The sequence below is a fragment of the Symphodus melops genome (genome assembly GCF_947650265.1).
Source record: "Symphodus melops genome assembly, chromosome: 11".
In the NCBI taxonomy this organism is placed as follows: domain Eukaryota; kingdom Metazoa; phylum Chordata; class Actinopteri; order Labriformes; family Labridae; genus Symphodus; species Symphodus melops.
The window spans coordinates 14,022,332-14,034,653 of record NC_136701.1 but is presented as its reverse complement, the minus strand read 5'-3'; the positions used below and the strand labels follow the sequence as shown (position 1 = coordinate 14,034,653).

Here is a 12,322-nt window from a genome sequence, read left to right as displayed (position 1 = left end):
GGGATTTTTTTTTTTTTGGGGGGGGGGATCTGTGGAGATTCAGATACTGTGTTGGACCTTGCATGTCAGTACTTATGCAAGTGTTTAAAAATACTCAAAAATCATGCTTAAAATAAAATGTCATCACGTATCTCCTCTGTTTTATCTCTTTTGGCCTCACTTTACATGGACAATCTTCGTAACTGAATAACCTGTTTAAACAAAGGACACATTCAAAGTCTGTCCTGATAAAGCTGCGAGCAAAAATTCAAGGATGAAGCGACATGAGTTGCAAATGCAGCTGGAATAAAAAAAAAAAAACCTTCATGCTAAATTTTCCTCAAGAAAGAGACTGGGGATGTCTTTTTAAACAAAAAAGAATCTATTGCCCAAACCATGACTGTGGAGCATATGCAATAAGTTAGCAACGTTTCTTTTGGTACTTTTTACCTCTCTGTTTCCCGACATTAACGCTCCTCTCCCCCTTCAGGAGCGGCTCCCTGCATCAAAGCCATCAGTCCCAGCGAGGGCTGGACCACAGGGGGCGCTACAGTAATCATCATAGGAGACAACTTCTTCGATGGTCTCCAAGTGATTTTCGGTACCATGTTGGTGTGGAGCGAGGTCAGTCTGCCAACAACCATCATGTGTGTCTCACCCCTCTGACCGTTGGAAGTAATGCAATATAAAAACATACTTTTCGTCCTGGTCCAGTTCTTCACTGAGTGTGTGATCAAGTGTGTGTTTATGCTCGTGTGTGTGTGTTAGTGTAAATGTTAGTATGAATGAGGTTTGCCTCTAATGAGTCCCCACCTGCACCTTTCTACTTTCCTCACCCCACTCAGCACATTTTTAAAACACACACACGCACACACACAGCTCACTATCGTACTTTTTCCCAACACAACCCCTCTACTGAATGTTTATTTGTCTTCTGACTCCACTCACAGTGTGCGTTGAGCGACTGTGGCTCCCTTCCAAAAACAACACAAAGTGTGTGTTTGTGTGCATTCTTGCATACATGGATGAGAGTGTGTGTTCAGAGCTGAGGGGTTTGTTTACAGTGTTGAGAGCCACACTTACACACACTAACATGTGTAAAGAGTCTCAGTTCAGTTTAGTTCAGACTGACTTAGGCGTTCATTTGAATGGATTTTGGCCAACAGAATGTTTCACTTGCACTCGACCTGATTATTGATTCTGAAGCCAGAATAAACATGTCTTTAAAAAAATTGTCAGTTGAAAGAGATTGCATTTTTACCAAGCTTTCTGTGTTTGAAGCTGTCTCTGCTACCGACAGATTCATCCATAACCCAGGCCAGTAATTAAAAGCTGTTTTTGAAATTCATCCCCAAAAAAAACGTGATGTTAAAAATCACAAACAGCTCACTACAAAGACTGTTTTTCATCTAATTTAAATGTTGGGAAAAATATGATTTTTTTGTTTTGTTTTTGTTTTTGTTTTTTTTAAGCATCACAACCATTTGGTCCAGAAATTAAAATACTCTTCAATCCAAAAACAGTCTAGTAATGCCATCAAACCCAAAAATGCAACTTTAACAATTTTGTTCATTTGCATTTACCGGATTTTAATGGATTGATATCATATCAAAATGTTTGAGTATAAAATGATCTCCTGTTGCTCAAGAAAAGAGGAAAAAAAGCACAAAATCCAGATGTAAACAGAGCTGAGTTAGAAATGCCACATGAACAAGTGCAGATGCACCATAAGTCAAACCTATTTACTCAAATATATATTCCAGTGAAGCTCCAGCATGACCACTCTTAGCCTTCAGTCATGGTCATAACCAGATCCAGAGAAATATTTGAAGAAACTGCTATTTGGTTACTACAGTTGTGTTGTAATGAATGGTGTAATCCAAGAGACCTCCAGGAGTCCTTGAGAGGTGCAGCGGTCCCCATTCATTTATATTTCTATCAATGAGTAACATAGCTTTAGGATTTACAGTGTAATGATTGCAGTTATGGGTTGCATACCCTTTCTGTAATAAAACATCAACATTTCTCGAAGAGGATGCACTCTGAGACAAAATAAGGTTAGGGTGTTGGATGTAGTTTCTGCCAGTTTCAGGTCCTTTCACATAAAAAAAAATACTTTAAATAACTGGTTAACAAAAACATAACCCAGATACACAAAATCTAAAATCAAGACGTGCTTTGGCGAAGAAATACCGAAAAGTATTTGAGAGATTTTGTAGCAAATAGTTTTGTGTTTGTTTCTCTTCTTCCTCTAGTTGATTACGCCGCATGCCATCCGGGTTCAGACGCCTCCTAGACACATCCCCGGGGTCGTCGAGGTCACGCTGTCTTACAAGTCCAAACAGTTTTGCAAAGGCACACCAGGAAGGTTCATATACACAGGTATATTAACACACACACTCCCTCTCTCTCACTCTCTCTCACACACACACACACACACACACACACACACACACACACTTATTTAAGTTCATGATTAAAGTTCTTTCCTGTAACTTTTTCTGCTTTATAAAAGTTAAATACATTTTTAAATGTTTGTTTGCATATGTGAGAGTCTTGACCGTGTGTGTGTGTGTGTGTGTGTGTGTGTGTGTGTGTGTGTGTGTGTGTGTGTGTGTGTGTGTGTGTGTTGCAGTTCACTCTTGGGCCAGACAGTGTTGAACTAATGACTGTAAATTTGTCAACATTAACGAGCCGCACTCAATACAATGTTGCCATAATCACAGGCTCATTAAAGCAGCTACAATTAAACAGTCTGCTCTTTATAGCCCTCCATACTGAAACTATTAGTGAAATCATCCAGAACACCCAGTTTACTAACACAAGATGTTGGAAAAAGAGCGAGTGATTACTGGCCGGATTACTTACTGTGAATGAGGGTTTTCCTGCTAAAGGAAAGGGGTAACGGAAATAGAAAAAGAAGGATAATGTGTGGCTGTATGGATGTATTTGCCCATTTGTTCGCACATACATGTGGAAACAGATGGAGGTGATGTGATGTCTGGTATTGATCCACTCAACATGGCTCCATCACACCATAATGATGATGTCATTCACAGAGAGGGAGACAGAGGATAAAAAACAGCAGCTGTATAAATTCCTTCATGTTCAAGACATTTAATGACCCAATTAATAGATACAAGGATTTAAACCTGATCAATGAAGGTGACAAAACTCACTATGGATAAAGTGTCAGTTTTAATGTTGTTCATAAAAGCTTTAATATTTTCTGCCCGGATGAAAAATGCTCAACAAAGTGATGAGCATCAGCTCGGGTCATTTGTTCTCATCTTTAATCATGTTGCCTGTTTCATTCGTATTTAACTCGTAAAACTTTAAATTCAAGTGGGTGTGCTGTAATATAAATTTGAAAAACACCAAATCATCCCACAAAAAATCCCAAAGTACAAAAAAAATAAATTCAAAAGAGGTCGAGCAGTTTGAGAGGATGAATCAAAGCTACGGTTGGATTTTAACCAATAATACAGAGAAAGTTATTTGAAAGTTTTATAAAAGACTTTTAAAGTCTTCTATTTGCCGTTAGGTGTCATTTAAATATTTCAGATAAGTGGTTTCTTTAAAAAAAATTTACTTGGCCTGTTTGCCTTCTTCAATGCTCTTCAGTCTAAACACTTTTGGTCAGACCCTGAGGCAAGGCAGCCAGTAATTGGTCCGTCTGGTGTCTAACTGCTTCTCCTATTGGGCGAAAAAAATGACCTCTCGTGACCTCGTGATTGGCTGATCGCTTCAACATGTGACCTAGGAAACACAATCTGTAGCTGTGGTCCCCTGACCCCGCCTCAAGGTCAACTTTTCTCTAGAAGTCACGGGTGAAAGGTCGCAGTAGTGAAAGCTGATTGGCTGTTGTGGTTTTTCAGTTCCTTAACTGGTGTGGTTGCCTCTGGGTGAGAGGACCGAACAGTTAAACACACACACGTGCAAGTATGCATCAACACACAATGCGAGCAAACACAAAGCACTTGCGAAGGGTCATGTATTACACAACTTACCACACACGCTTTCAAACAGGGTTGGGAGTGAAAAGTAATTGTAAATCAGAGAGATATGAGGGATAGATGGTCGGTTGTCTGGCAAACAGATGGTCTACCACACACACACAGACACACTGTGTTCACACATATACAGAAAGGGGGTATGAATGCTTCATGAGCCTGTTGGGAAAAATGAGCATTGTCGACGTCATACACTCATTAAAACAAATGTAACAATCAATACATGCACATACATAGACACACTTACACACATACAGGTAAAGAGAGCAGATTTATTATAAATGCAGCTGTGTAAGAAAATCTATAGGTCATCTGTATCTTTAATGCAGATGACCTATGGATTTGCAGTATCTATTAAAATGGCATAATTTCACTCTTTTACATTCAGTGTTTTGAAAAGAGTCTGAAGCGCAGGGACACGAGAAAGAGAGAAACATAAAAAGAGAGCAAGAGAGCGGTGCACTTTTAAAAGGAGATTGTGAAGTATTGATCCGATCATAACTGGATCTCACATACAGTGATACCCACATGTAGATGCACACATGAACATACACACATGTACAAGCAGAAAGTCACAGACAGAAGAAGAGTTCCGGAGAAAGAGATCTCATCTCATAAGGGGAAGAATGAAGCAATAATTCAGTGGTATTGAACTGTAGGCTGGCGAGAGAATCGATCCCACCACACCTCCTCCCCCTCATCTTTTTCTTCTTCTCCTTCGACTTCCACTCTCTGTGTCCTTTCAACCAGTCTCACCCTTTTTTTAACCTCAACCACCTATTTCGGGTTCCTTCCCAATCCTTGGTAAAAAAAATTTTTTTAAAAAGTCCAAAAATATAAAAAAAAGATGTCACCTCTTTGTCATATTAAATCCAACATACAGCATTCAGCTCCCTCTCTTTTTTCCACTTCCCCCTCTCCTCTCCTTCTGTCTGCCTCCTCTCTCCACATTTTATTGTGAAACAGGAGTGGAGGGTCTGTCCTCATGAAACTTCTATGAGTATTGATCTGCGGGCAGCTCTGGAGGCTGAGAGGAAGAGTGAGGCAGGAGGAGGAGTGATGGAGGGATGAAAGTGGCAGAAGGTGTAGTTAAGAAAGAGAGGGATCGCAGGGGAAGCATGGTTTTCACATAGTTGCCCCATATGCAGCATGACGGCAAAATGATTCAAAAAATAAAACCACTTCAATTCAGATGATAAGTTACCATAAAACAATATGTTGTTTACAATCAAGACGATAAAGCGACTCAGCAATTAATGTATATCCAGGCATTTAAAAAATGAGTTTTTTTAAGCTTTGAGGAAAAGAAGAAAACAGGAAGGATTAAATAAAAAAGCCTGTTTTATTGAGACACTTAAATATGATGGGCAGGTGAAAACTATCTAAGGTTGTTGTCACTGAATTGTTTCTGTGGTTGTTGAACTTTTTCTAGTAATTTACCTTGTTAAAATGTGTTCTCAGGTATTCGAAGTCTATATAAATACATACAACACAGTGCTGCCTGAAGCATCAGAAATCATCTTACAAAAAACACCTCTGGAATTGTTCTGCTGTTTTTTTTTTTTCATACACTCAACAAAAATATAAACGCAACACTTTTGTTTTTGCTCCCATTTGTCATGAGATGGACTCAAAGATCTAAAATTCATTCCAGATACACAATATTACCATTTCTCTCAAACATTGTTCATAAATCTGTCTAAATGTGTGATAGTGAGCACTTTTGCTTTGCTGAGACAATCCATCCCACCTCACAGGTGTGCCACATCAAGATGCTCATCAGACACCATGATTAGTGCACAGGTGTACCTTATACTGCCCACAATAAAAGGCCACTCTGAAATGTGCAGTTTTGTCTCACAGCAAAATGCCACAGATGGCGCAAGCATTGAGGGAGCGTGCAATTGGCATGCTGACAGCAGGAATGTCAACCAGATCTGTTGCTCGGGCATTGAATGTTCATTTCTCCACCATAAGCCGTCTCCAAAGGCGTTTCAGAGAATATGGCAGTACATCCAACCGGCCTCACAACCGCAGACCACGTGTAACCACACCAGCCCAGGACCTCCACATCCAGCAGGTTCACCTCCAAGATCGTCTGAGACCAGCTACTCAGACAGCTGCTGAAACAATTGGTTTGCATAACCAAAGAATTTCTGCACAAACTGTCAGAAACCGTCTCAGGGAAGCTCAACTGCATGCTCGTCGTCCTCATCGGGGTCTTAACCTGACTCCAGATCGTCGCCGTAACAGACTTGAGTGGGCAAATGCTCACATTCGATGGCGTCTGGCACGTTGGAGAGGTGTTCTCTTCACGGATGAATCTCGGTTTACATTGTTCAGGGCAGATGGCAGACAGCGTGTGTGGCGTCGTGTGGGTGAGCGCTTTGCTGATGTCAATGTTGTGGATCGAGTGGCCCATGGTGGTGGTGGGGTTATGGTATGGGCAGGCATCTGTTATGGACGAAGAACACAGGTGCATTTTATTGATGGCATTTTGAATGCACAGAGATACCGTGATGAGATCCTGAGGCCCATTGTTGTGCCATACATCCATGAACATCACCTCATGTTTCAGCAAGATAATGCACGGCCCCATGTTGCAAGGATCTGTACACAATTCTTGGAAGCTGAAAATGTCCCAGTTCTTGCATGGCCAGCATACTCACCGGACATGTCACCCATTGAGCATGTTTGGGATGTGCTTGACCGGCGTATACGACAGCGCGTACCAGTTCCCACTAATATCCAGCAACTTCGCACAGCCATTGAAGAGGAGTGGACCAACATTCCACAGGCCACAATTGACAATCTGATAAACTCTATGCGAAGAAGATGTGTTGCACTGCATGAGGCAAATGGTGGTCACACCAGATACTGACTGGTTCTGAGTCCCCAGACCCTCAATAAAGCAAAAACTGCACATTTCAGGGTGGCCTTTTATTGTGGACAGTCTAAGGTACACCTATGCACTAATCATGGTGTCTGATGAGCATCTTGATGTGGCACACCTGTGAGGTGGGATGGATTGTCTCAGCAAAGCAAAAGTGCTCACTATCACACATTTAGACAGATTTATGAACAATGTTTGAGAGAAATGGTAATATTGTGTATCTGGAATGAATTTTAGATCTTTGAGTCCATCTCATGACAAATGGGAGCAAAAACAAAAGTGTTGCGTTTATATTTTTGTTGAGTATAAATAGTAAACGGACCTGAGCTTGTCCAGTACTTTTCCAGTCTTCTGACTACTCAAAGTTGTCACTTTGCACCACAGGTTACACTTACCCATTCACACCACTTTCACTCACTGATGGCAGAGGCTGCAATGTAAAGTGTCCACCAGTATTAACTAAACCCATTCATACACCTTCACACGTTACAAAACACAGTTTCAACCCAAACATTTTACTGCAATTTTGTGTCTCTTCAGCCCAAACCAAAAGACAGTATTCATGGGAAATCCATCCCTAAGTGTTGAGTAGTGCTTGTATTGTATTTGTATTAAGTAAAAGCACTCTGGCTTGCATTACCGATGGCTTTTACATCTGATGTGTAATCAATTGGCTGCTTCTGCTGCTCTGATACTATTTCTGTTTTTGTGCAGAAAGAAACCACCACAAAAAAATCGTTGGACAAACCTGACCTTCTGTTGTCATAAAACACACACACACACACACACACACACACACACACCCCCAGACATACCTTCTCAAACCTTTAAACACACACACACAAGCATTCAAAACACCAACCAATCAATTGTTATGTTCAGTGTGTGTGTGTGTGTGTGTGTAGGTGTGTGTGTGTGTGTGTGTGTGTGTGTGTGTGTGTGTGTTATTAATATCTACACTTATAAATGTCTCAAGAGATGTACAATGAGGGGATCTGACACTGGCAGTTAATTCTGACAGTTGATATCCCGCTGACTGTTAGGCAGCTGTTTCTGTACTTTTGTTTTTTCTCAACCAGATCCGAATTTCATTTTTTTCTGCTTTTTTGTGGGTTTAACACTCGATCTCTTCTCTTCATGTTCCCTCAACCCCCTCTGCTTTCATATATGTATTTTATCACATACCTTTGTTTTCTTTCTCTGTTCCCCATGCCTACCATCCTTTTGGCTAATCATTACACACACAAAATTATTATCATGTATAAATCCAAACTCATGACTTGTCCAGAAACATAAAAAAATATTCTCAAAGAGAATGTAGAACAGTTACTCATATCCATCTAACATGGTATTTTTACAGCCTTAATTTATGAAGTTATGTTGCAAACAAATTGGGTTTTTTAGGACATGACTGAAACCAGAAATCTTACACACACACACACACACACACACAGACACACACACACACACACACACACACACACACACACACACACACACACACACACACACACACAGACTATCAAACAAAACAAAATGTAAGACATTCAGCTGCAAGTAATTTATCAGTGCTGCATTCGGAAAGTACCAGATATCACTCCAGCTGCACACTTGGACACCATACACTTAACACTAACACTCACACACATACACACTCAGAGACACATGGGTTCAGTAACTGGGCTGACAGCACATGTTCAGTTCAGATAAATCCACACATGCAGAACACACACACACTTCACTTTAAAGCATCCTTGTGACTGACAGAGTTTTCAGTGTTGATTGGACAAAGACTGAAGAAGAAAATCATTGTGTTATTAAAGTAAACCCTGAAATTATGCCTGCAGTATTATTAATACACATGCTTTTGACATGAGTAACACCATACGGCACCAAACTATATGCAGCCAATAACAGGATCACTGCAAATGATCCCAACTCTGTTAAACAGAACTGTTGAAGTGTAAAACTGTACAAAGGATCAGTTCACCTGAATAACTCTCTCATTCACCCCTCACAACGTTTAGTAGGGCTGTACTTGAATATGATTGTTTTAACATAAGCCTGAGTTTAGGCCAGGGTTCCTCACAACAGTGACACATTTTGGCTGTGCAGCTTCGAAATGGTGTGTGTATTGCACGACACCGGAGCGGGTTGGCTGGAGGAGGTCATATAAAAAGTTGAATATTCTTGATCATTCTTGTGTTCTTCTTGTATGCCATGTATACTTTGCATGCTAGTCTCTTCTCTGGTGCCTTTCTGTTGATTTTCTGTGACTGCATCTCCTGAGTCTTCATTTTTGTTTTTGGTCTCACCTCTTTGTGATTTGTCATCTTGTTGTGTTGTTGGCTTTTGTCTAATTAGAAATTGATACATTTTTATTGCCTGTACATATCAGGCTGACTTGCATGAGACGCAAACCGTAGGGGAAAGAATATACATTTTGGACTTCGGGTATATTGAGTCTACTTGCATGGAGTCCATATGTGATGCTACTTCCTTTATTGATTCCTTTATTTGTGTGGTCTATTGAAATCTGCTTACACTTCTTGACCTTCTTTTTAACTTAAAATCAATCAATATCAGGATTATGCTGCAGCTTATTCAAGGCAATGAGGATTCCCCTACTGGGTGACAAATTACAAACAGTTTCATCGCAAATGGACATCTTTACACTTAAAAGAACAGATATAAACCATTATTTTTTATTACATTTGTAGCCTCCAAGAACAACCTGAACAACTTCACTGCAGATAATCTTCTGATGAAAAACTCCTCTTTAGTTGACAGAAGTTAGAGTCTTCCTGCCAGATTTTGAACGGCCGAACTTACAGTGATTTTCCTGCCTCTCTAACCTCCAAGATTCTGTCGGCTCCCAGAAATCCTGCTGAGCCACTTCATTATTTTCCTATCCAGTTCTTCATTTGAAAAAAAAACCCTCTGCTCTGTTGCAGTATGGTGCTTTGGAACTAAATGTCATAAAATGGGATTTTGTCCTCTCTTTTCACCAGTCAGTTTTCAAGGGTCCCATAAAGTATCTTCTCTGTCTCAACTAAGAGTTAGAGAAAAAGAAATCTAAATTATTTGAATATTTTAAATTACTTTATGTATATTTCAGCAGCACCCATAAATGCAACCTAAAGTCCCCCCTGATGACCCACTGTCTTCACTCTATCCTAGAACACTAAAGTGTCCTTTCAGCATCATATACAGTACTTGAATGATGTAGGGAATAGAGTTGGAATAAACAGTTTTATGTAAAAATGTAGATTTTTATCTTCTAAGATTTTAAATCAATTCACAACTTCCAAAAATCGATTTTCTTTTGGCTTCTCACTCACTGCTTGCCAAGTCCTAAAGCTAGCTCTTGAACTCAGTAGAATGCCAAATGGAGCCGCAAGAAATTCAGCCAGTCTCACAGATAACTGGAGTAGATCCTGAAGATCCTACTGTATGTACTGATTCAGAAATAGACTTTGAATCCATGGATCCAGAACCGTTTTGAATCGAAAATAGATTCTGAATCCCATCTTGAGACACCCAAAGTCCCAGCCCTAGTAGGGAACCACCTGTTTAACAACTGTTTCGGTTCTCCTGTGCTAATTCCTCCTCTTTCTTCTTCCCTCGTTGTCCTGCAGCACTAAATGAGCCCACCATCGACTATGGTTTCCAGAGACTTCAGAAAGTCATTCCTCGACACCCTGGGGACCCAGAGAGGCTTCCAAAGGTACGACTAAAACTTACCGTAAATTCACATTTATCCAATGATACTAAACCAGAACCTCGATGAGGAGAGTGCTTTCTCTCCATTTAGTGTAGCTCAAACAAAAGAAACTGCAGAGATCAAATCAGCAGCTTTTCAGCTACACTGAGTCACTCAGCTATCAGAGTACACGCACAAAGATGCACAAACCTTAAACCAAAACAAAATCATTCAATGTTTATGTTTTCTTTGTTTTATGTGAGTTATTTTTATATTTCTGAGCAGAATATCTTTCAAATCTCCTGTGGGTTGTGTTTTTTTTTTTACCTCTTCATGAACCCTGTGTGTGTGTGTGCTAGCTGCTTAACCCCGTTTACAGGGTGAGTGTTTGAATCTCTTATGCATCAGAGAGTCCCATCTGATTATTTGTTTATCAGCTGGAGATCAAACACACAGTTTAAAAGATCAGCAGATGTAAACAATTAACACCAGACGAATGCGCTCGGCTTTGATTCCAAACTCTGTCATCTTGATCCGTTCACACAGGGCCATCTTTCAAAGTGCACGTGTATGCGCGTGTTTGTGCGCGTGTGAATGTGTGTTGGTGCGTGACCTGATTCGACTTGCCTGTCAGGGTGGGCAGGGTCGTGGCCTTTTAAACAGTTTCTGATTATTGGGTCCTCATCCCCACTGGAGCTAATCCAGGATTGGTTGTCTTTGGCTGTGACATCATCACGAGAAGGGCGCTGGTCCTGATGCAATCATACAGCAATGTCTTGATGTCATCATGGGCGTGAGCCTGACACTCTGACTCCGGCACATGTGCTATCAATAGAAACTCTGCGAACATGCTCAGTGTATGACACAAACAAATTAACACCTGAAGAGTTTGTGAATTCCTACATGGTCTTTCATGATTTTTTTTAATGCTTTCACTTGTTTAGTGTAAGATGAATTGCAGCTTACATGTGAGTGTTGTTGTTTGAATGCTGGTATTCAACCTTTGTTAAAGTTCTCAAACAGAATGAAGGAGGTCAACTGGCTGACGAGGACTTAGATATGGCGAATCAGAAATGCAGGCAAAGAACCGACTTGAGCTGCGTTTTTACCAACACTTTCTTTATTTCAAATCCTTAGTGAAGCTTTTTTATTTTTCCTTGAATGAATCTTCATTTGTACAGCGTCAAGTCCCACTACATGTTATCTTAAGACCCTTTTTTTTCTTGCTGAATTTGCCTCTGAAAGTGAAGGAAATATCAAACGTTATTGGTCTTGTTGTTAGATTTATTTATACAAATTATTATTGAAACCATGCTTTGTAACTCCAGCATTGTGAGCGCTCCGTTCCCATGACGAACACTGGAAGAGTGAAATAGAGCGAGTGTGCCAAGTACATAACTTTGAAGCAATTTTGCTTGGCTTGTCATTACTGTTGAGTTATATCTTTACACACAACTCAATGCATCTGAACTAAACACTGAACAGGAGTGAACCGTGACTGTGACTTTCTGAAAATGGTACTTTTAAATAGACTTTTTTTTCTTAATCTTATATATATTAAACACATTTTTGTGGTTATGCATTTTAGTGTAAACATGTAAATTGCTCGCACTGAACAGGTCCCTAAGTACTAGTACCAGGAATTGAAATCAATTCTCACTGTGACTTTTGTCCACCATTAAGAACTCTTGCATCATAAAAACAATATTAACACTTTACTTTTAAAAGCCTTTT

The 12,322-nt window shown here is 40.1% G+C and overlaps 1 protein-coding gene across 1 annotated transcript in view; it reads left to right on the top strand.

The window, feature by feature from the left end:
- LOC306831673 (transcription factor COE1-like) overlaps nucleotides 1-12,322 on the top strand; it is an 81,204-nt gene that overhangs the window by 58,354 nt on the left and 10,528 nt on the right. Inside the window, exons 10-12 of the mRNA XM_079355876.1 lie at nucleotides 470-603; nucleotides 2,235-2,361; nucleotides 10,524-10,612. Coding sequence (XP_079212002.1) covers nucleotides 470-603; nucleotides 2,235-2,361; nucleotides 10,524-10,612 — 350 coding nt within the window. The remainder of the gene's footprint in view (nucleotides 1-469; nucleotides 604-2,234; nucleotides 2,362-10,523; nucleotides 10,613-12,322) is intronic.